The 21,944-nt window shown below is 49.4% G+C and overlaps 7 protein-coding genes across 7 annotated transcripts; 1 reads left to right on the top strand and 6 right to left on the bottom strand.

Moving 5' to 3' along the window:
* Positions 1 to 82: 82 nt before the first annotated feature.
* F5891DRAFT_1037023 (Septin-type guanine nucleotide-binding (G) domain-containing protein) lies at positions 83 to 1,865 on the bottom strand. Its single transcript, XM_041361849.1, has 8 exons — positions 1,541 to 1,865; positions 1,355 to 1,483; positions 1,217 to 1,298; positions 910 to 1,165; positions 766 to 861; positions 570 to 718; positions 371 to 515; positions 83 to 323 (listed from the first exon to the last, which is right to left on the bottom strand). The coding sequence occupies exons 1-7, from the start codon at positions 1,659 to 1,661 to the stop codon at positions 398 to 400; spliced, it is 951 nt and encodes a 316-aa protein (XP_041225424.1). The 5' UTR covers positions 1,662 to 1,865; the 3' UTR covers positions 83 to 323; positions 371 to 397.
* Positions 1,845 to 3,666, bottom strand: F5891DRAFT_1037018 (activator of Hsp90 ATPase). Its single transcript, XM_041361848.1, has 7 exons — positions 3,352 to 3,666; positions 3,165 to 3,300; positions 2,728 to 3,108; positions 2,549 to 2,675; positions 2,367 to 2,490; positions 2,294 to 2,317; positions 1,845 to 2,038 (listed from the first exon to the last, which is right to left on the bottom strand). Exons 1-7 carry the CDS (start codon positions 3,531 to 3,533, stop codon positions 2,020 to 2,022), a joined length of 993 nt encoding a protein of 330 aa, XP_041225423.1. The 5' UTR covers positions 3,534 to 3,666; the 3' UTR covers positions 1,845 to 2,019.
* Positions 3,667 to 5,476: 1,810 nt separating this feature from the next.
* On the bottom strand, positions 5,477 to 6,882 carry F5891DRAFT_1037011 (uncharacterized protein). Its single transcript, XM_041361847.1, has 3 exons — positions 6,736 to 6,882; positions 6,527 to 6,674; positions 5,477 to 6,470 (listed from the first exon to the last, which is right to left on the bottom strand). The coding sequence occupies exons 2-3, from the start codon at positions 6,626 to 6,628 to the stop codon at positions 5,535 to 5,537; spliced, it is 1,038 nt and encodes a 345-aa protein (XP_041225422.1). The 5' UTR covers positions 6,629 to 6,674; positions 6,736 to 6,882; the 3' UTR covers positions 5,477 to 5,534.
* An 80-nt stretch (positions 6,883 to 6,962) lies between these two features.
* Positions 6,963 to 7,999, bottom strand: F5891DRAFT_1173472 (uncharacterized protein). The gene is made up of 4 exons (XM_041365629.1): positions 7,938 to 7,999; positions 7,770 to 7,890; positions 7,374 to 7,723; positions 6,963 to 7,317 (listed from the first exon to the last, which is right to left on the bottom strand). Exons 1-4 carry the CDS (start codon positions 7,944 to 7,946, stop codon positions 7,153 to 7,155), a joined length of 645 nt encoding a protein of 214 aa, XP_041225421.1. The 5' UTR covers positions 7,947 to 7,999; the 3' UTR covers positions 6,963 to 7,152.
* A 6,510-nt stretch (positions 8,000 to 14,509) lies between these two features.
* On the top strand, positions 14,510 to 15,867 carry F5891DRAFT_1189314 (uncharacterized protein; the record flags this gene model as incomplete). Its single annotated transcript, XM_041367137.1, has 7 exons — positions 14,510 to 14,578; positions 14,664 to 14,748; positions 14,798 to 14,829; positions 14,886 to 15,148; positions 15,204 to 15,311; positions 15,367 to 15,542; positions 15,599 to 15,867. The coding sequence occupies 7 exons, from the start codon at positions 14,510 to 14,512 to the stop codon at positions 15,865 to 15,867; spliced, it is 1,002 nt and encodes a 333-aa protein (XP_041225420.1).
* Positions 15,868 to 18,310: 2,443 nt separating this feature from the next.
* F5891DRAFT_380678 (uncharacterized protein) lies at positions 18,311 to 19,397 on the bottom strand. The gene is made up of 2 exons (XM_041371633.1): positions 19,160 to 19,397; positions 18,311 to 19,109 (listed from the first exon to the last, which is right to left on the bottom strand). The coding sequence occupies exons 1-2, from the start codon at positions 19,222 to 19,224 to the stop codon at positions 18,350 to 18,352; spliced, it is 825 nt and encodes a 274-aa protein (XP_041225419.1). The 5' UTR covers positions 19,225 to 19,397; the 3' UTR covers positions 18,311 to 18,349.
* Positions 19,398 to 20,099: 702 nt separating this feature from the next.
* On the bottom strand, positions 20,100 to 21,944 carry F5891DRAFT_1036984 (uncharacterized protein). Its single transcript, XM_041361846.1, has 6 exons — positions 21,785 to 21,944; positions 21,250 to 21,721; positions 20,957 to 21,191; positions 20,713 to 20,907; positions 20,510 to 20,657; positions 20,100 to 20,458 (listed from the first exon to the last, which is right to left on the bottom strand). The coding sequence occupies exons 2-6, from the start codon at positions 21,553 to 21,555 to the stop codon at positions 20,302 to 20,304; spliced, it is 1,041 nt and encodes a 346-aa protein (XP_041225418.1). The 5' UTR covers positions 21,556 to 21,721; positions 21,785 to 21,944; the 3' UTR covers positions 20,100 to 20,301.

The raw sequence follows: 21,944 nt of genomic DNA, 5'->3' as shown, positions 1-21,944 counted from the left end.
AACTAATTTGCCCCATTACTTGGTGCCTGACCATGAGAGTCGGGCCCCCTCCCTCTCTTACCTCGCCCATTCGAGAGTGCTGGCTGAACCCAATACGCAGGTAATTTTACGCAACGGCGGCCTCGGAAAGTATTTATTTATGTAAAATCTTTTACTCAATAATGCAGATGACGCAAGAAAATCGCTTATATATTAAGGTATGAGATTACTAGCAAAATGAACGTGCAGGCGAGTAACGCAACAACTTGTAAAAAATCCATTGGAAAACAAACGAACGCAAAAGCTAGTACGGAACCAACAGGGTATCAATGGTTTGCATTTTCCTGTGCTTCATTAGCTTGATATTTTGATCTCAAACACTGCCACTCACATCGATCGCAACCAGGGGAATAGCGCTCTATTGGTTGGTAGGTGGTCTTTGCTGTACACCCTCCTTGAGAGCAAGCAATTGCTTTGAACGGAAAGCCTCATAGTGGATCTGGGCTGTCGTCTCAATTAGGTCTTGTAGGTGTGTCCTATAGTAAGCCAGTGAGAATGCGGTCCCGGAACAATCGGCATGTGCCACAAACCTCGTGAGGAAGTTTCGCAGGTGCATGAACTCGCAGTGGTTTTCATCCTCGACATTTACCACGCCCCATCGGTTCTTCCGGCCCCGTACTGACTTGCCGTCAATAATCACACTCCGCTCAGAGCCGACGACAGCGAAGGGAATCACGCTCTAAAAGGGTCTTAGCACCAATAAAACGTCAGCACAAACACACATACCCGGATTGATTCGTTCAATTGAATTTCTTCCTCATCAGTCTCATCCGTATCGAAGGGATATAAACGAATGTTGTGGTACACCAGCTCCGCGCGAATCTTCAATTCGGTCAGCCAATGAACGAAGGTTCATAAGATCTCACCGACCTTCTGCTTGAACGCAACCCTCTCCTCCAAGGTCAAGCTGTCCGCCTTCGCAATCACAGGCACGACGTTCACAACCTCACTCAGCTTCTTCATCACAATGACGTCAATGGCACGAAGAGAGTGTCCCGTCGGGCTGATGAAGTACAGACAGCAGTGGATACGCGTGTCCAGGATATACCGGTCACGCATGGCCGTTAACTCCTTGCGTAAATACGCACTGTGCTGGTCCTTGATGTACTTCACAATAGGATCCCAACTGCACGACGCCTATCATCGACAGTCCAAAAACACGCATAAAGGAACATACCAGTTTTCGTTGTTGACCTGGTCGCCGTACCCAGGCGTGTCAACAATGTTGAGACGCAATTTAACGCCATTTTCAACAATAACTAGTGGAACCGCGACGTGAATACTGTGCAACACGTCTTAGAAAACGATGACCGACCATGCGAGACAGCCTGAATCTCAGTGGTCTGCCGAACAGGCTCGTTCGACTCCAACCGACCCTTCGAGTCAATAAGGTGCGACGCAAAGATGGTGTTGATCAGCGTCGACTTCCCAAGACCAGTTTGTCCTAAACGCCACACGCATCATTCAACCCCGTAGATACATTAACAACCATAAGACTGACCAACAACGATAACATTGAACTGGAAACCACGTTTCAAGAGCTTGTGCTCAATCTGATTCGTGATTGAGTCGAAACCGACATAAGACGTCGCACGGATTTCCTCGACAGCTGCTGCAGCCATAGCTTCGAAATGAAATGTGGATTGAGGGAAAAGTATGTAAAGAGTTGGTGGTGCAAACGACGACGAGAAGGTCAAGACGAAGAACGGCCAACCAAACCGAGGGCCAACCGAGAACCAAAATTGTTCACATCGGGGTCCGGGGTCCGACTTTACGTGTTACTGGCACCGCTTCTAAATCCACAAAAGACTCGAAATGTATCCATTTCTGCTAATTCTATACATCATTCCACGCTTCGTTCTACTCTATAAATCCTCCTACACCGCACATTTCTTCTTCTCGATCACCTAGACACGCCCTCTATGACCTACGGTACATTCAGTGACATTTCCCTTCCTTTCACCGCGCGAAGCGACTCGTTCAGAGAACTGTGCCCAACCTGTATCAAAACCAAAAGCACAAAAGCATAGCATTATCAGTATACAAATAACGTTATTTCGCAGAAGAACGCAAGGTGATCGGAGATACTGAGAGGTAAGGTAGGGTGAACGCCGCGACAAGGACCACCACGGCTATCCCTAGAGCCGTCGCAGCTGATGAAGCAGAACTCGTAGGTTTAGGTTTGGAAGGAGTGCCAGTAAGAGAACGGGTGGATGATGATGAAGGTCTGGTGTAGGATATGAGCTGTACGTACCCGATAGATTTGAGGCCGTGTATGCTGCAAAAAAAGTCAGTGCATGAAAGCACTCCCAAAGACGCGCACGTACTAGTATCCCTCTAAATTCCTCGTGAGTTCGTCTTCCATGCCTTTCGGCACACCATCAAGAGTAAACGTCACTTTCGTCGAATCAGACGACTGCTCGAAAGTCGTTGTCAGTGTTGCGAAGTGCTCTGGCACAATAAGATTCAGGCGCTTCTGAGATAACATGAAGGAGGAAGAATATCCGACCTGATGGCCACGTAGGACTTTGTAAAGCCCAAGTCTGCACAATCTCCTTGCCTGGCGTCAGTGACACGTACTTTCCCTTGACACCACCACCAAACAACGAGTACTCAGTGTCTGCTTGCGCTGCAGACTACCAAAGCAACCATCAGTCTAATTTCCTTATGGACGTGCTCCCGAATTACCTGAGCCGGTGCACGGGTCCACGAAGGAATTCTCCTTTCGTCTGTAAAGAGCCCGAAGAGATCGTCTGAAGCGGCCATAAACGTCGCCTCCTTAACCACACTGGACGTGTTAATGTTAGTTTGAGACTGTTTGACGGGAGCGGGTTTTGGAACTGTCGTAGAGGCTGATGCGGCCGTCGCAGTAATTGCCTCGGTAGATGGAGGTGGTGTACCCGGGAGGCTAGATTGGCCGCTGACGGTAAGGTCCTTTCCATGGGTATCGATGAGCGCTACAGGGAACTCGGCAAACTTGGCCTCGAGAGCAGGTGGGAGACGTGTCTTGACGAAAGCGAAGAGCGCATTGACTTCAGGACTAGAAGCAGTGTCGAGCGTCCAGTTGTACTATGATCAAAACACTTCAACTTCATGATTTTTGCGTCGGGTATTGGGAAACATACAACATAGTCCGACAGCTTATCCAGCGTGATTTCATGCGAGACTTCTGGGATACTGAGTTTTCCAGCTACATCTGTCCCATCACTCGTGGCCCCTCGCCAATCTACCTTCATTTGAATGTCGTATATCGTGATCAACCTGAAATGATCTCTTCATGAATGCGCAAAACGCAGAGAACAGGATGCATACTTTGACTTGCGCTGACCGAGCTCGACATCACCATCTTCAATCCTCACAGAAGAAATCGTGACGTTTCCCTCTGTTCCTTCGATCACGATAGCTGTCAGCTCTCGTTCGAACCATTCCTTTGCCCATGAAGTGACGTTTTTATTTTTCCAGTGCCAGTTCGCGGTAGAACTTGGCATGACCATCTTGCTCGGATTTTTGGTTATAATAAAAAAAGAGATCAGAGGCTGTTGTGTTCAAAGATGAACAGACCAATATAGTAGCGACGACTGTAAGAATTTGAAAGTTAAAGTTTTGTTGTGATCATGACTCCTCCAGAACATTCTGTCTGAAACACCGGCAACTTCATATTCGCAGTGCTCTGCCCTGATCGTCATTTCTACACATCCAAGCCAATAAAATCTCTTGAAACGTCATATTCAAACCCATCATTCGCATGGCAATTCCGAGAATTGACCGGTCGCCGCGGTCGGCTTTCCTCTCGCGCTTCAAAGCACCAGCGAAAGTGAAACCAGATCTTCTCTCATGAGATGTTTAAATGCAGAATTTCGCAGTGCTGGAGGCCATGCGCGCACGAGCCGCGGCTGTTCGCACGATACCAAAGAGGAATGGGCTTGTGAACTGCTGAGCGGCATATGTACCCCAAGGTGCACACGACCAATAAAAAAACGGCGATGTTCAGGATTCGGGGTACGATCTCCGGGGGATCTGGGTTACAGCCTGAGCTTTATGACGTTGTGACAAAGATAACACAAGCCATAATGGTGTTCCCAGCGGTGCGGGAGGCGTCCCAGGTATGGCTTTATTGTCATCTGAGAAATCAAGTAAGCTAATATGACACCCCGAAGCACAGCGCAAGTGGTCATGGTGCCTGGTATTGCCTACTGTGAAATGTACAAGGTATACCTACAGGACTCGGTGCTGTACTTATTTTCAGCATTTGACAGGAAGCAATCGCGCAGTGACGCTGCATCACAGGTGAGTTTAGTGAGACTGTAACTCACTGCAATGCCAACTTATCCTCCGTTGACAGCAGCAGGTTTGGGGGATACTAAATCATGGACGGAGGCCATGAGCAAGAAAGTTTCAAGCAACCAAGTGTTTACAGCAAGGCAGAAATGTAGGGTTCAGCAGCCACGTGTAGAGAGACCAGCAACCACAGAGCATGCAAGTGTGTGCCTCCCGTTTCTCGCTCCTGCTGAACAAGATACAGAATAATGGCGGTGGAAACCACCACCCGCGAAGACGAGAAGTGACGCTTAATTACCGCGAAGACTAGATGGACAGCGTAGCTCTCATCCCGATTCCTGTCTCCTCGTCGCTGGTTCTGGTTATGAGAATATTTGGATGTGGGATTTGGACACAGGACAACGTGGGGGAGCCTTGTTTAGGTTGGGCCACCATGGCACAGTCTGGACAGTTGCAGCATCCCCCAATGGACGTTGGTCTGGGAAGTGGCAAAAAGGCAAAGAGTACCGATTGCATTCCATGGACACGAGGGCATGTCTGGAGCATCGTATTCATACCAGACAATATTTGTAAGTTCGGACGACGGGCGAATTAGTCCTCGGATCTCTACAAGTGGGCTGTGAGGTATACTCGGTATTGTTCTCCCAAAATTATCAACGGGAACTGACGAACACATCATTGTATAGGATATTGCAAGTATGTTGAAGATATGAAGCGGGCATAATGAGCCACATTCACTTTAGATGGTCTCATGACTTCAGCGTGAGTGACAAAGACGTTTGAATCTCAAATGCTGCCACCGGAGACATATCAAACAGTTTGATGCGCTTACTGATAAACCCTTCTCCGCATACTTGCCGGTTAACTTCAAAAGGTCTTCCCAAAATCACAGAACTCTCATCCAACTTTCGGATTCTTGCTATCTCTCGCCCTGCATGATTATATTTTATTTGGTCTGTAAATTAGAGCTCCCTCATGACGCACATAGCTACCGTTCCATCTAAACTGGGGATCTTCGGCTTCGCTGCAATGCGTCGTCGGGGACTCCTGATTTCTCGGGGGATTCGCAGCTCACCTCTTGTTGGGCAGATCCTCATTCGGGGCCGGATAGCGCTTCGCGCTCTCACCCGTTGTCTTAGTCCATCGTACCTACGCTCTTGTAAACTCTGCATTAGGATAGAATTCAAATTATCTAATATGAGTCCCTCACGATGGCGTCAAAGCGCCATCCAAAGATAAAAGGTGAGATCCGAAAGCACGCTCGTCAATGTTTTCGTATCGTCGTGTCGACAGAGATTGCAAACACTTCTGTCGTATTCGCAACTCGATTTCTCATCAATACCAACGCATTCCCCGCACAGATAAAATCCACAGCCCTGGCACCTGAAAACGGTCTGCTTCACTCCTATATTTTCTTCATGCTCCTTACAGTCGTCGCAGAGCCCCTCACATGAGCACCACTCGCAAGTTTCGATATATGAGCACCCAGGGCAGAAACGCCGGCCACATCCAGGGCACGCAGAGATTAAATCAGGGGCGCATGTTTCAGCAAACAACGTGCAGTCAGCGCAAGCCCAGTATCTACCACATGGACACGTGAAATCATCTTGTGTGATACAATCAGGGCAAGTTCTGATGCCAGGGAGCTGCCAGCTAAACCAGCAATCTTGATTGCAACGAGCGCCATGTTTTCCGGTCGCTATACTTTCCTCTATACAGTGCCTAGCCCGGCAAAATAAGGGGCGCGCTGGGTGTGAGCGGGTTAAATCGGTGATTGGTGAGGGAGGTCTGGTAATTGGCGAGGAAGGTCCGGTTCCACGTGTGTCGCCATTAGAAACTGGGCGCCCGATGCACCACTCAAGCTCAGCTGAACAGAACCAGTGTGCGCATATAGGACACTTGCCCATGCGAGGTAGAATGCTCGGACGCTCCAAACATGAAGTACAGAATTTCGTCTCGTGATGATTGAAACACCATACGATGGGGATAGTAGAGGAGGCTTGACAATTAATATTGGAGCAGGAAATGAATCTGCACATATTGCATGATGTCTGCTTCGACGGGCAGATAGGACAATCCAGAGTGTCATCTGGTAAGTTCTTCGCACCATCTTCGTCGATCAGACCTTTGTCGACAAGACGGCGATAAAACATCTGTACTCGGGAAAGAATGAAATCTGAAATATGCTTACAGCTGATTAATTACTCACCTTGACTCTGCTTCGTCGCCATTCTTGTGCCATCTCAAGACGTTGGGCTGCCTCACGTCTTCGCGTCTCATGGACTTCCCGCATCCCTTGAATAAACATCATCCTCGTGTAATCTCTGGGTTCTTTAAGGACAGACTTATGCGCTGGCCTGAGTGGAATTGTCGGAAGTCAGGGTGTAGATGAGGTAGGCAACAATGGTTGGTACTGACTCGGTATGGGAATTAGGCCTCAGGAGTCAACTAGTCATTGGCGAGCCACTGATGACGTGCACTGCGTGACTCTCTTCGAAGACAGTCACAGCTCATCGTGGAGGCAGTGCATACGCTCAGAGCAAAGCGGAGACGAGAGGGGTGGTCTCTCATCATGTTCTCACGGGCGTAGCTATTTTGACGCGGTCCTGCCGCGCCTGCCGCGGTCGTGACGCGGCCGTGACGCGGCGTGACGCGCATGTGACGCGGCACTGACGAGCCTTGACGCGGCACTAACGATCCTTGACGCGACCACTGACGCGCCATTCCTATATTCTATATTCAACTTCCAGATCAAGTTGGATGAGTTCACGACCACTCTTTTGTTATTTTATTTGCCTCAGAGCCATGTACAACTAGGTATACATAAGCCAATAACTATTTTCTTTTCCTCCCTCTCTGGACCCTTCGAGCCTGTGGAGCACATCGACGTTTAACGGGCGGACATTCTTCTGCCGGCAGACAAGGAACTACAGCTTCGGATAGCTCGTCTGCAGACTCCAAAGATGTAGCATCAGAGTTATCACTGAATAAGGGGCCGCGCTGTCAATCACATAAGTTAGATATCTATCGAACGGAGCAGGTAATGTCTTCCTCACTTCAAGTTCACTCTCGCTATAATCTCTTGCAGAAACCCATTCATCAGGAATTCCGAGATACAATTTACATCGCCTGTGATGTTGGCCAGCATCCAAACCCCACTGCTGGTTGCCTGCAGGTCCTGCTTCTTCGGAATCCTCGAACATCCTTCCTTCTAGTGCGGTCAGACACTCGAGGTCGACATCAGCCACGAAGCTATTGGTAGGATAGCTTATCATGAGATCAGCCCAAGCCATCTTCAACAGCATGCTATCGTTCCATTCTTCGTTTCGAGCTTCGATGCGTTTTTCAAAATCACTGGCCTTTCGGTGAGCAACCACGAGAGTGAAAGCATGCACCAAAGGCAGTTCTATTTGTCAAATCTGAGTTCACAAGGAGAATGTCGGATGACGCACCTGAACGGTCATAGCAGGGTATGAGGTCCCAAAAACTCAGCAGCGGACCCGGCCGATCTGGATAATTTTGATTCTCTGTCTCGTTGGGATAGAAAAAGTTGAATATATGTTTGATTAATTGCTAAAAGATGGTTATAACAAGTTTACTCCGTATTTTAAAGAACTCACAAAGGCCATGATACGATTTACAAAAGCGCGATAATAACGGTTGTTTCTCGAGCCCAGAGGAGACAACGAAAGAATGCTTAGTAAAATAAATTTATTACTGCCTATGGACAATTACAGTGTACGACGTCTAATTCTGTCAGGATGAAAAGGAACACTGTTAGAATATCAATTATTATGACAGATGTAAAGTAAAATGTACCTAAGTTATACGGACAGTGTGACAGTTGAGGTGGTGAGGTTTGACGCGGCATGTGCTACTTGTGACGCGGCATGAATGAAGTTTGACGCGGCGTGACGCGCGGGTGACGCGGCAGTGACGAGGTTTGACGCGGCACTGACGCGGCATGGAGGAGGTTTGACGCGGCAACTGACGCGGCACAACTTGTTTGACGCGGCACTGACGCGCATGTGACGCGGCACTGACGCGGTATGTGCTATGGTTGACGCGGCACTGTAGTAGGTCTCGACGCGGCATAGAGTGTGGATGTTGATATTAGTACAGAGACTGCGAGGATATTTGGGAGAACTTGTCGTGGTGTGAGTAGTGCTTGACGCAGCCTAAACGAGGCTTCTGACATGCCATGGTTGGGGCTCGACGTGTTGGTGTAGGGTATAGAGAGTGGTGTTGGAACTAGACCAAGGTCTCAGCGGACGTGTAAGACAACGCTGAATTGAATTTACCTAGACCAAGGTCTAGGTCGTACGTTAGCAAAGCTGGATACAAAAGAGTAGTGGTATACGTACCTCAGCGGACGTGTAAGACAACGCTGAGGTATCGCTGCGTACGAGCAAGATATTTAAAGGTAAGCAATAGAAGGTTCAAGACGGAGAGAAGCTGCCGAGAAACATATGGTGCTGAAGCTGACAAGATACGATAAGGATCGGAAAAGGAAAAGAAGACAAAAATGGTCCCGGAGGCTAATCCTCCGGGACTGGTACCATGCGTGTGTGTCCGACTTGTATCGTCCAACGCCCAACTCGTACCATCCAATACTCAATTCGTCCGACCCGTATCGTCCAACACACCCCCTCAGCGAGACACCAGATGAAGGCCGGGCAGATGTTTTTCGAAGAGAGGTCGAGGGAGAGCTTTCGTGAAGATATCCGCGGTGTTCCTGTGAGAGGCGACCCATTTGAGTAGGAATGTTCCTTTCTCAATATGTTCCCGGATGAAATGGTATCGCACGTCAATGTGCTTGGAACGGATGTGATTGCGTGCTTCAGTTGATAATGAGATGGCGCCAGTATTGTCCATGAAGATGACGATGGGGAAAGGAAGATGTACGTGAAGCGAGATGATGAGCGACTTGATCCAGAGGCCTTCTTGTATGACGTGCGTGACCGCCATATATTCGGCCTCTGTGGATGAGAGAGCATGAGTCGTCTGTTTCTTTGAGACGTGGGCTATGATGCCCCCGCCATAGTACCATACGTAGCCTGAGATTGACAACCGGTCAGAGGGTGAGCTAGCCCAATCGGCGTCACAGTACGCGTGCAGTTCATCGTTTGCGCCGGCACCCCCATACTGTAGGCGAAGGTTGATAGTACCAGATAGATAGCGAAGTAGTCGTTTCGCAGCTGCATAATGTGCTGGGAGAGGGCTTGAGTTGTGTTGTGCAAGGGAGTTGACGGCGTATGAGATATCTGGACGGGTACAAATGGCGAGATACAATAGTTCACCGACGAGCTTGCGAAAGAGGGTGGGGAGATTGGGGATTGTGTCATGGACGGCGTCTGGTCTGCCGAATGGATGATGTGGGTCAAGAGGGAGACGGACTGGGTTACATTCAAGGAGGTCGTATTCTTCCAGTAGGTAGGTGATGTACTCGCTTTGATGCATCCACAGCTGGCGCGTGTTACGGTTTCGTTCGAATTGGATACCAATGAACTTGGTGACTGGTCCCATGTCTTTGATGCCGAAACGCTGATGGATCTTCTGTTTGACCCAGGTTAAGAAAGCCGGCGAATTAGACGTTCCCATCCCGTCGTCGACGTGGAACCCAATAATGCAGAGTATACGGGTGCCGGAGGTGCTGCTGTCAAAAAGGAACACTGCGTAGTCGACGGGACACCGAGTGAAACCCAACTCATCCATCACCTCCCTCACCTGCTCAGTACCATTCCATGGCGGACTGCTTCAATCCGTAGATTGTGCGAAGCATCCGCCAGACCTGTACCCTCCAATCTCCATGTTCGAACCCCTTGGGTTGACGCATGTAGATCTCCTCTTTAAGTACTCCCCAGAGGAAAGCGCGTGTGGCGTCGAAGGAGTGAAGTTCCCAGTCATGCTTGCACGCCAGAGCTGCAATGAGTCGTAAGGATGCTGTCTTTAGTACTGGTGCAAAGGTTGCGCCGTAGTCTATGCCTGGAATTTGAGAGAATCCTTGGGCGACAAGACGCGCCTTGTAAATAGACCCGCCCTTATTGTCCTCTTTAAACTCTAAGACCCAACGGTTGCCGATTGCCTTGCGACCTTCTGGGATGGTCGCGATCTTGTAGACGTGCATCTCCTCCATTATTTGTAGCTCCTTTTTCATGGCGGTAAGCCATTCATTATGGTCAGGGCGCAGCATGGCTTCTTCGTACGTCGCGGGAGGGATTGACATGTCGTAGTTGCAGTCGTTGGGATTTCTTCTTCGGTCACTTCGGATGGAGATGTGTGCGTGCTCCTCGATCATCACGTTAGCAAATGCCTCAGGGACGTCTATGTTCGGCTCAATTTCCTCCAAGTTCACCTTCTCATCTGCTTCTTCTCCTTCAGCAACCACCCCCTCGCTCGACGGAACAGGCACTTGAGCGCGGGCGGCGCGAGATTCTCGTAGAGTTTGAAGGCGTTTCTTGGTGGCGTTCATTTCAGCCTCCCAGGCCTGGCCGCCTGCAGTAGATACTTTAGTCCGAGTAGAGCGTCGAATGGTAGAGACGATGAGAGGAGATTTGGGAGCTGTGGTGACTTGTGGAGGAGAAGGGACAGCGTGAGGAACGGAAGAAGGAGTGAGAGGTAGCGCATCATCTGAGTCTGAATCGTCGTCCGAACGGGGCGCAGAAGGCAGGTGTTCATCAAAAATGACGTCGCGTGCGACAAAGAAGGCGCCGGTGACCTGATCACGCAGGCGATAACCTTTGGTACCCTCAGGGTACCCGAGGAAGATAGCCGGTCGGGAGTGCGGGCCGAGTTTGACCTGGAGTTCAGCAGGTATTCTAGCGAAGCAACGAGACCCGAATACCCGGATATGTGAAAGGTCGGGCTTCCTGCCATTTACCAGCTCGAAGGGTGTGACATTGAGTGGGAGAGCGCGTGAGGTACTCCTGTTCCATAGGTAACAGACTGTTAATGCGGCTTCGCCCCAGAGATTGGCAGGCAACTTGGCGGCCTCTAACATCGCGAAAAGACGCCCTCCTATAGTCCGAATCGCACGCTCAGCTTTTCCATTTTGTTGATGTGCGTATGGCACGGAGAGTTGACGCTCTATCCCGGCATCCTGAAGAGCCTTAGAGAATGCACTACTCACAAATTCCCCCCCATTGTCAGACCGAAAGGCCTTAACCGCTCGCCCAGAGTGATTCTCCCAGCGTTTCCTGATAATCTCCCAGGCATCCAAAGCTTGGTCCTTCGTAGCGAGGAGTTGCAGGTTAAGCAAATTGGTGTGATCATCTAGAAATATGATGAAATGGAGTTTACCATGGGGCGTCGTGACAGGAAAGGGACCGCAAAGATCGGAATGAATAAGGTCGAGCATATGAGCTGTGCGAGGGCTGTCAGAAGAAGGAAATGGCTTTCGTGGGTGTTTGGCGATGACACACGATTCACATTGCTGAAGGGGAACCGTGGACTCTATGGTAATGCCGGTGGCCGCACGAGAGAGGTGTTTGATCATGTCACCCCCTGGGTGACCCAAACGGGCGTGCCATAAGTCGAGCGACAAGGGAACACGAGCGAATGCTGAGATCTCACGAGGTGCGTGATGAGGTGAAGGTGCGGGACTATTGGGACGAATGAATTTAAGATCAATGAAGAATAGGTTCCCTATCATTGGAACTTCTCCCAGAACTTCGCCGTGATACTTAAGTTGACACCGAGCCGGCGAATGTTCGAAGTTACAAGACCACTTCTTCTTGAGCATGTGACCGATGGAGAGCAAGTTGATCATCGCCCCGGGAGCATGAAGACAATCAGTGAATGTGATGCGGAAGGTCTTCCCACCCAGTGACATTTCTGCAACGCAATCGCCGCGTCCCGAAGTGGGCAAACTGCCGTGGTTGGCGGTTTTGACCGTCACGCGTGAACTCTCCGTATAAGTCCAGAAGAAACTGCGATCTGCAATGAGGTTCGACGTCGTTCCTGAGTCTAATATGGTGGATAGGGAGCTGCGCACTATGCAGGCCATGTCCTCAAAGCTGGGGTAAGACTCAGAAGGAAGTTCCTCAATGACGGCACAGCTGAGGTTGCGAGGCTCATCAGTGCTCGAGGAGGACGTAGTAGGCGAAGTGGATGTAGGATCTGTGCTACTGGTGGTCGCAGCAGCGACCTCCGGTTTCTTTGCCGGTCTCTTGTCGCGAGCCCTTGTGAGAAAGTTGCCTCCCTGCCCTTCCATTCCCCCGCCTGGCTGAAAGCAATGTTCACGGTCATGTGTTAAGGACCGTGGCAGCCCAGAACATGCCGGGTTGTCGCAGCTGACGCCCTTGGGATTCGACTTATGGATTCGGATGCCTGTCTTAGAATTTGCCTTCCCATCAGGAGGTCGAGAGAACGACATAGCGTTAGCATACTCTGATCCTGGTCCGGCGAGCTTCTGCTCTCCTCGGAGGCGATTGGCCTCCTCGGAGAGTGAAGAGACGATTGCCGCGAAGGTCATCTTGGTGACTGTGGTCGTGGTGGAAGAAGAAGATGCAGTGGGGACGGATGATGAGCTATAAAGGTTCATTGTCATGCGTTTAAATATAATCCACTCGGGAGTGGGAGGGAGACCGTGCAGCAATAGGAATACCATCTCATCTTCTGTGACTATGACTCCCATCTCAGCAAAGCGACGTCTTGCGTTCTCGAATGTACTGATGTAACGAGACGTGTCGTCGACGTCTTTGAGTTTTTCCGCGAATAGCTGAGCACGGAGTTCAAACTGAGATGTTACGTCGAGACGTGCGTAATGCGTAGCGAGAGTGGTCCATTGCGCCCTGGCCGTCCAGTCCTCGCTCAAGAGACCTTGGACGACCGCTGACAACTTCCTGCAAATGATACCTTTGGCTTGTGCATCGTTTTTGATCCATTCGATTATGGTTAATTTCTCGGCGGCAGTGGGAGACCCAGGGACAGCAGGTGAAGGCATGACCACGGCGAATTCGGCGTAGTTGTTAGGATCGGTGCCGGAACTGCAGTGGTTCCATAGCCCGTCTGCCTGGAGAGCCAGAGTGACTGCTCGACGCCAAGCTGGGTATTCATCTGCGCCGGTAAGCTCGATGATGTGGTCGTACTTTCCCATAGTAATGAGGAAGTTGGGACACGAAGAGAATGATTGGATTGGGGAGCGTTTCACTGGTTCGTTTCGTGAGGAGGGGGGACTGTTTCCTGGTATGGGGTTATATCAAAACCCAGGGCTCATAACCTGTTGGAACTAGACCAAGGTCTCAGCGGACGTGTAAGACAACGCTGAATTGAATTTACCTAGACCAAGGTCTAGGTCGTACGTTAGCAAAGCTGGATACAAAAGAGTAGTGGTATACGTACCTCAGCGGACGTGTAAGACAACGCTGAGGTATCGCTGCGTACGAGCAAGATATTTAAAGGTAAGCAATAGAAGGTTCAAGACGGAGAGAAGCTGCCGAGAAACATATGGTGCTGAAGCTGACAAGATACGATAAGGATCGGAAAAGGAAAAGAAGACAAAAATGGTCCTGGAGGCTAATCCTCCGGGACTGGTACCATGCGTGTGTGTCCGACTTGTATCGTCCAACGCCCAACTCGTACCATCCAATACTCAATTCGTCCGACCCGTATCGTCCAACAAGTGGATCAAACTTGGCAGGGTGAGGTCGAAGCTTGACACAGTGAGACAACATTTGACACTGCATCTGAAAACCAACATAGATGAACGAATTAGAGGTAATGCAACAATATAGGACTGACTGGCAAGATGCATACTAGTAGTATGAACGCAGAGGACAAGCACTGTAAATTTGGTGAGAGGTGAATACAGCACTATAGAGCCTGTACGCTATGGCGCTATATCTGCACATTTATTATTTGCGCGTTCCACGGCTTGCGCGCTGCGCGTTTTCGTCAATCCAGAGTGGGCGCGTTTTAATCAAGAGGTTCCGCATTCCCGCACTGCACGTTTTTGCCAATCCAGAGCTGGCGCGTTTTGATTGGACTCAAAACTCAACTTGAAGTTTCCGCCATGATAATTATGATCTCTACTTTCCTTCAAGCAATTTGAGACTCGGACCACTGCAGTATAGTATTTGTACTGGTACAAACATCACTCTATACAATTGAACCACGACGAGTCTACGTCGTACGATGGATGAAGTCCTTGTGGTTGAACATGAGTAAAACTAACATGAGTACTAGTAAGACTATGGCGAAGGAGGCTCAGGCTCGAAAACCAGTTTCTCTACTAGGAAGCTGCAAGTCTCAGAAAGAAATTGTTCGGTGTGCTTGAATGCTGCTCCCTGATCGAGAATCTTGAACATGAGGTCTTTGCATCCTTCACTGACACGTCCAAACTGCAGTTCCTTGAAGTGTTTGACAGCGTCGTCGTACGGCTGTGGATTCCTACCATCAAGAAGAAACCGGCCCATACCATTCCACCAAATTGTGTGCCAGTCCTCGTTGCAACCAGTTGGGTCTTGACACTCAGTGCAAGATCTGGCAAACACTGTGGAAAGTCGTGAACAGGTAAGCACTACCATCTGTGAGCATGCGAAACACACGTACCAACTCATTTTGATTAGCAACTAACTACATGGTACCGTTGGCGGAAAAACCCTGCTCGCCTGGGCCACACGAGTGGTGTTAAAGGAGCTTTGAAGTTCGACACTGTGTTAGCTGGTGGTGTAGAACTTAAGGGGACCCGGGCACCGCAAAAAATAGACATTTACTCCTATGAATACTATGGAGAAAAAGTCAAGGACACTGCAGACGCCGAAATCAGAGTACAGAATGTTACTGACCACGGGCCAAAGCTGAATAAGCGCCATGAGGTGTCTGTGTTCAAGTGAGTGATGCGTGATCAAGTTGATGAGGAAGTGCGCTTACCTAATATTATGAAGCTATCACGTTGGCGAACTTGAGAGTGGGGCACAGTTTGATCAGACTTATGCCAATTTTGATGTGGTGCAGGCTGCATTTCTAGCCTTCGTCAAAGACGCTCTCGATACGTCAATATAAGTGTCAGTTCGAAAGCATGCACTGACCTTTTCACTAGCATTTGAGTCGACACTGCCCCAAGACTCAGACGCTGAGGAGGCAGAAGATTCATCATCAGACTCGCATGATGGTTCAGACAAGGAGTGGGCAAGCTGCCATTCCCTTGTTTTTGATGGAATCTGGGCCATCGACAGGCTCTCAGCCATTTCCATTGACTCAACTTGCTCAGTCCAATAGCCTCAGTGAGTTTTCCATTCGTGCTACTTGTTTAAAATTTAACCTGTGCTGTTGTTGCCAGAAACAGCGTCGTTTCGTAGCAGTCCACTCGGAGTGCCAGCTGGTACTGCCATTCAATTCCTAAAGTCGAAGAGTGCATTATCGTCCCCACCCGAATTCGTGTCAGTCAGCGAGGCGGATGTCTTGTGTCGCAGTCAATCACACGTTGACGACCCTTTTGCACCGGAGCAGATCAATCCCTGGGATTCTCGCTATTCCATGAAGCCCGCTAACCTCCAGCTCATGTTAGGAGGGTCGGTTACCGTTTCCCAAACAATGTTTGACAAGTGACTGGGTCTAGTATTTGTTGATGACAGGCATGCTAATTTGGTACTAGTTTTTGTCATTTCTCGTGCATTGCAGTACATACCATTATCTCATCCTCATCCTCATCTCATTTTGTGGGTCCATGTTAAGACCATGCACAAAGGGTAGGACTGATTCTGAGGGGCTTGGCTTCAGCTCGTGCGCTGCGCCCCTTACCTGAGTATGTGCCCTTAATTTCAAATTGGTGTCCGAGGAAAGTCCGAAGATGTCCGAAGGACATCCGAAGGCGCGGGAAACTTCGGAAGGACTTTCCGGACGGGTGCAAGTAACTTCCGGATGAGTGCGGGAAAGTTCCGGAGGAACTTCCGGAAATTATGATGAGGTTTCGTCCTGATACGGATATGTATAATGGCTACTCGGGACTTGTCCTGAGTAGAAGTAAACAGAGGAAGGGCTGCAAGGACAAAGTCCGAAGCAGAATAGGTCCGGAGGACCGTGGGAAAGATCCGGATGAACTTCCGGAAACTACAGAGGATCGGATGAGCGGATGAGCGGAGTATCGGATAAGCAGAGCTCCGGCCTAGGGAGAAACTCCCTAGGCCTGAGATGGATAACAACTAAGTTGGAAGACTAGAACTGATATGAGGACTTAGAGTGAAGACTAGTGCGAGGACTAATATGATATTCAGACTGAGGTACTACAAGACATATACACGAGTTTATATACTAAGAGAAATAATGGAAGGATCAATAAGCAGAGTCCGAGGCTATGTATGAAGCATATGCAAAGGTTGACAAACGTGAGTCGGAAATGAACATAGGTTAACGGATCAGTAAGCATACCGGTAATAGATATAACCAAGGTACCGGTAACAAGGAATACCGGATAGGCTGTGTTAACGTTATATGCACAGGAAATGAATTATGAAGCTTATCGTATATCGGATCAGAAGCGGATCTATACATCAGATCGGACCGGATCGGATATGGTCCGGATGAGATGCGTGGATATATAGGATGTGGCATTAGGGCGATGGGACAAGGATGAATGATGCAGGCTAGCTGCGAAGGATAAGGGATCTGGACGTGGACATGCAGATGTGGATGTGCAGAGGTGCAGGGATCCGGATGGGTACTGGAGACATGGATAGCACATCCGAAGGTCTGGATGAGGCGTGGGAATATTATCGGATGTAGGTCCGGAATACAGGATATGACAGTCCATCAAAACAGTATGTATTTGAAGAAGAAAAACTATAATACTGCGTGAGCCGCTAAGTTAGCTCCGCACAACTTGAATGACTCGGTTAGTAGAGACTTGAACAAGCAAACGCGCAGTGCGGGAATGCGGAACCTCTTGATTAAAACACGCCCACTCTGGATTGACGAAAACGCGCAGCGCGCAAGCCGCGGAATGCGCAAATAATAAATGTGCAGATATAGCGTCATAGTACGCAGGCAGACACTCATATGTTGATCATTAACGATGATTCAAAGTGTTTGGAATGCGATATGAAGTTGTGTAAACATGATTTGTACATAGGAATTTGTTACAGTGCCGCGTCACATATGCCGCGTCACAGGCGCGTCACGACTGCGGCAGGCGCGGCAGGGCCGCGTCAATTTCACCTGGCCCTGTTCTCACGCTGACTGCATGTCACGTAAAGCTTTCACAGAATCACAGTCATCTTGCAATTACCTCCAATAGACCATTCCAGGCCCAAAGCCTCGACTACAACTCGCTGGACTCTCCATGGGTTCTTCGACAATGTAAGTCTTCATGTCGCAGCAGATTCGATGCACCTCTGACCAGTTCAACACACATTCCCACCTTGACACAACAACCGCAGTGACCGCTACCACTACATCCCATGACAAAGAACATGGTCAACCATCTTTTTTCTCACCTTAGAGCCATAGTACCCAACCACCCACACACAACTCCCGTACTGGTCGTCTCCGTACCATGAGGGAAATATGATCGGTCTCTAACTCTCCAAATCCATCTACCATTGACTCGGATAATATTTACATATAGCATAGCGCTGATGCCATCAGCGGGAAAGGGCATTTGGCGCGGCTACCACGTCCTCATCGCCAGCAAGCCCATACTTCTACCACTGGGGTCTCGGATGCCCCTGGTGCCTCATGCAATAGCGTGCTACCAACGCAGACGTTCATCATCACAGAAGTCACCTTTCAGGCTCCAAGCACCAGTGCGCTGGCTGAAACTGACAGTCCTCTCCCCCCTACCGTGTGCTAAACAGGCTCTGGATATACGATGCTTCACGATCCTCGCCAAGTGTTTCACGCGTCTTCTGAGCACTCAATGTACAGCTTCTCATTCACACTGGATTCCTCTCCTTCGTTCTGCCTACTTCTGTTCAATTGCATCCTCGACATCAACAGTTTACTCCTGCTACATATAGAACTCATGTATTGCCCTGAATAGAGCACGCTTCAACCCCTTCCCAAAGCTTAATCACCTTGGCCTGTAGGTTTAAAATCAGATCAGATTTCCTTGAGACAGGGAAGAGCCTACAAAGCGATCCTCGATGTGGAATGCATAGATCCTGTTTTCATCAATCGATGACAACAGCAGCTCATCTATACAACTGGATATCTTGCTCGACACGACCTCCACATAAGGCAGGGACGTCGTTAACGACCGTCCATCCAAGTCTATCGTAGATGGCTCTCTCACCAACCGTCCTAGGGCCCGCCCATACTTGATAGCTAACGGGCTAAAGTCCATCACACGCAAACTGTACTCCAAGGGATCATTACCGTTTGCGTCAATCGCACGTTCCACCTTCAAGACTCGACTCCCAGCAACGGAATCAAAAACATCCTCACAGTGCTGGAAAATACGAGTATTCAAAGGGCCCCAACGTTCCCAAGGTATTTCCGTCGACCCCCCTTTGATGAAGTCGGGCTCGAAGAAAATCCTGCTAGAAATGATAAAATGGAGGGAAGGCGGCATGTTCAGGGATATGATTCGATGGGTTGGATCTGATTTCCACATTTTTTGTGGCATCCCTGGCTGCGGCCTACTTTGTGCACCATCGTCCTTTGGGTCGTCGGAGACGAAGTGTGCACCACGTACAGGTGCAGGCAACAAGAAGCAGGCGAGCAATTGTGGCGCCTGAGACATATCTTCAATGGAATAGACCTTCAAATTGATGCCGACAATCATAAGCAATCTACTGGAGGAAACAGTAACCGATTGAGATTTGGCTTCCAGACACAGCACCGCTGAGAACACTCTAAACAATCCATCAGTCATCCAGTCTTTCAAACGACAAGGCTTGCTCACATTTGACATTGTCGAGTGTTGCCAGTCCCAAATCTGCAACCACCACAGGATCCTGTCTGGATCATTGAGTCTCAGGGAGTGCGAGAGAGCCATAAGCCTTCCCAGATTGCCAACCCTCCAACGCTTAGTTTTCGGGAGAATGTTCTGGGGTCCACGCAGGTCTGGTAACATAAACAGCGTAGGTCCAACAGCTTGGGGGTGAGCACGATCTCCATCCAAAGGTAAAAGGTCAATATAGACATCCGGCCTATCAAGAACGTGGTATGCGGCAGCGAGCAGATTTTGTGTCGGGTCCATGAGAATATCATTTAGATGTGCATTGGGAACTGAGGACAGTGTGTCTGAATGCCATACACGATCAAACACTTGCTGTGAGGGCTCTTGCAGTATTGGAAAGATCTTGGAGATGGTCTAACCCCGTAGAAAGTCATTACGATGCAGAGTCGGGTCGTCCATGAGGCAGAAATACCCATTTGACATGGCTGTAAGTTTCATGATGTACTTGTTTGAGACATCGACGTGTTCGACAGGTTGGGTGTTCAACTTGAACCATGCATGAGCTCTGTCCCTCAGGAGTTGTAAACGCTCTGAGATAGTAGGAGTGTGGTTGTCGAGAGGGAGATCGACAGGAAGCAATTGTTGACCACCGAGTTCAACAATATATTGGAGTTTGGAAGACGACAGGTACGTCTGGTGAAGGTCTCTACATACTGCAAGACAGTTGTAACTTGTCAGTACATAGGGGGATCAGCAAGTAAAGGTAATTACGGATGTACACCGAAGGATATCTTGATAAGGAAGAAAGGACGGAATGTAAGCATGGAGATCGGTGAGAAACAGAAACTCGGGTCTCATATCCTGGTTCATGATAGCGAGTTGAGACTTTAAACTTGGTTGAGACCCCTTGGAATCCCATTTCGTATCGGTAGCAGTGCCACCAAGGGCCCGACTTTTCATCTCATTGGCTGTCTTCAACAAGTACGCTCATCAAGATCAAATATAGAGGAAACCTTTGTCTTGAAGTGATAGTACAACGAGAGGTATGATACACTTACAGATATACAGCTGACAAGTACAAGCGATGGTAATGATTATTTCCCAAACGTCCAGCTCTGTGACGTCGCTTTTCGGTAAGTCCTCCCTCACTGTTGAGCCTGTGCCTCTCCGTCGGGTCCATTGTCGGCATTTCCGTTCTTGTTCTTCCGGCGGATGACAACATATGTGTCGCCTGATTCGTCACCCGAAATAGCTTCGATGTCCCCACCGACGTGGCCCACACGCTCAGGCTCGATAAGTTTGCTGCAAAGGCGTGAGAAGCTGTCAGGAAGTGAAACAAGATGAGACACTGACCGCTCAGCGCGAATCATGTTCAGGTCGTGGGAGACAAGACCGTGTCCGGCTACAGGACCATAATAGGAGATTCCTGCAAGGGAGCCGATGATGCACGTGCCAACGAGGATAGAAAGGTAGAAGCGGTATTGGGAATACCATTTTGGTGCTGAGAAGAAGGCACAGTTAGAAGGGAACCACGACCCTGGAACAAGGAGACTCACTCCAACCGGCAGCTGTGACTTTATTATCGGCATACCACAATGCGGTGAATCCAAGCCACTGCCAAAGGAGGGCGAAAGTAGGTTGGAGAGTGATAGTGGACCAGGCCAATACCGCAGGAGAGATACCGAGTAACAGACGAGGGTAACCTTTATAGCCGCCCAGACCACTGAATTCCATGCCCCAGTGTATTGCACCTAAATATAACATGAGTCAAACTATAGAAGTAGAAGTGGAAACACGTGCCAAGGAAGGACAGAAGGACTGCGCCATAGTGGACTTGGAAGTTGAGGGCTTGGTCTAAGATGTTAAGGGCAACGCCAGGGTCCATATTTGTGAGAACACCCATTGTGGCGAGACCTGCTTGGTGCGCAAGATATACGGTAGTGGCAGATGAGGCGATGTATGGGATGCCACCAGTGAGGCCCATGACGAGATAGGGGGTTGGTACAGAGTGGGCGACTGCGGTGGTGATACCGAACTAAATTGGATGCTTTGGTTAATGAGAGGAACGACCTGATGTACAAAGAGCGACGTACGAAAGAGTCTTTTGATGGTTTGACGCTATCTACTGTGAACACGCCACCAGCGATGGAGCGGGCCCAGTCGGTCATTGAGTTCCCGACTTCCTCTTTCACATTCTGCTTGGCGTGCTCGATAGTCTGGCTTCCTGGTCTGCCCGCGACCGAGCTTGCTGCGAAGCGCGCGTGGACTTGTGCAAGGTTTACGGCTGCTGGACGAGCCGTGAATTGGAAAGAGGTTTGAAACTGTGATGAACGGCGAAGGGCGAGCGGGGCACGACGAAGAGCAGCTGTACGAGAAAGCGTACCAAAGAGTGTGTTCATTGTTACAGTCAGCTTAGTAGAAAGCGAGGTTTGATAAACCACGCCTTATAGAGCATTCTAAATGACGTCGCGTGACATCATGCAACCGCAAGCATTATACCAAAGTTGGAGGCAGAAATGAAATCACAACGCCCATTCCATCAGGCCGCCGAGGGAACACGCATGACTACGGCAGAAGCTGGGGTATCTAGCCATATCCTCGCGTGGTCAAATGTGGAGAAGCACGCACCTGATCTTCCCCGCATATCGAGTTAAAAATATAGAAAGGACGGACCTTGGTACAATCCTTTCATATGTGGCCGCCATTCAGACCAATAACCCTGTCATACCTGGTTCATTCAAGTAGAGGGCGGCCGTGCGGAGTAAAGACGTGGTCTAGAAACAATATG

Source organism: Suillus fuscotomentosus (genome assembly GCF_016647785.1).
Source record: "Suillus fuscotomentosus strain FC203 chromosome Unknown F5891scaffold_30, whole genome shotgun sequence".
NCBI classification, from domain to species: Eukaryota; Fungi; Basidiomycota; class Agaricomycetes; order Boletales; family Suillaceae; genus Suillus; species Suillus fuscotomentosus.
The sequence above is the reverse complement of the archived record's forward strand: the minus strand, read 5'-3'. Positions and strand labels throughout refer to the sequence as shown.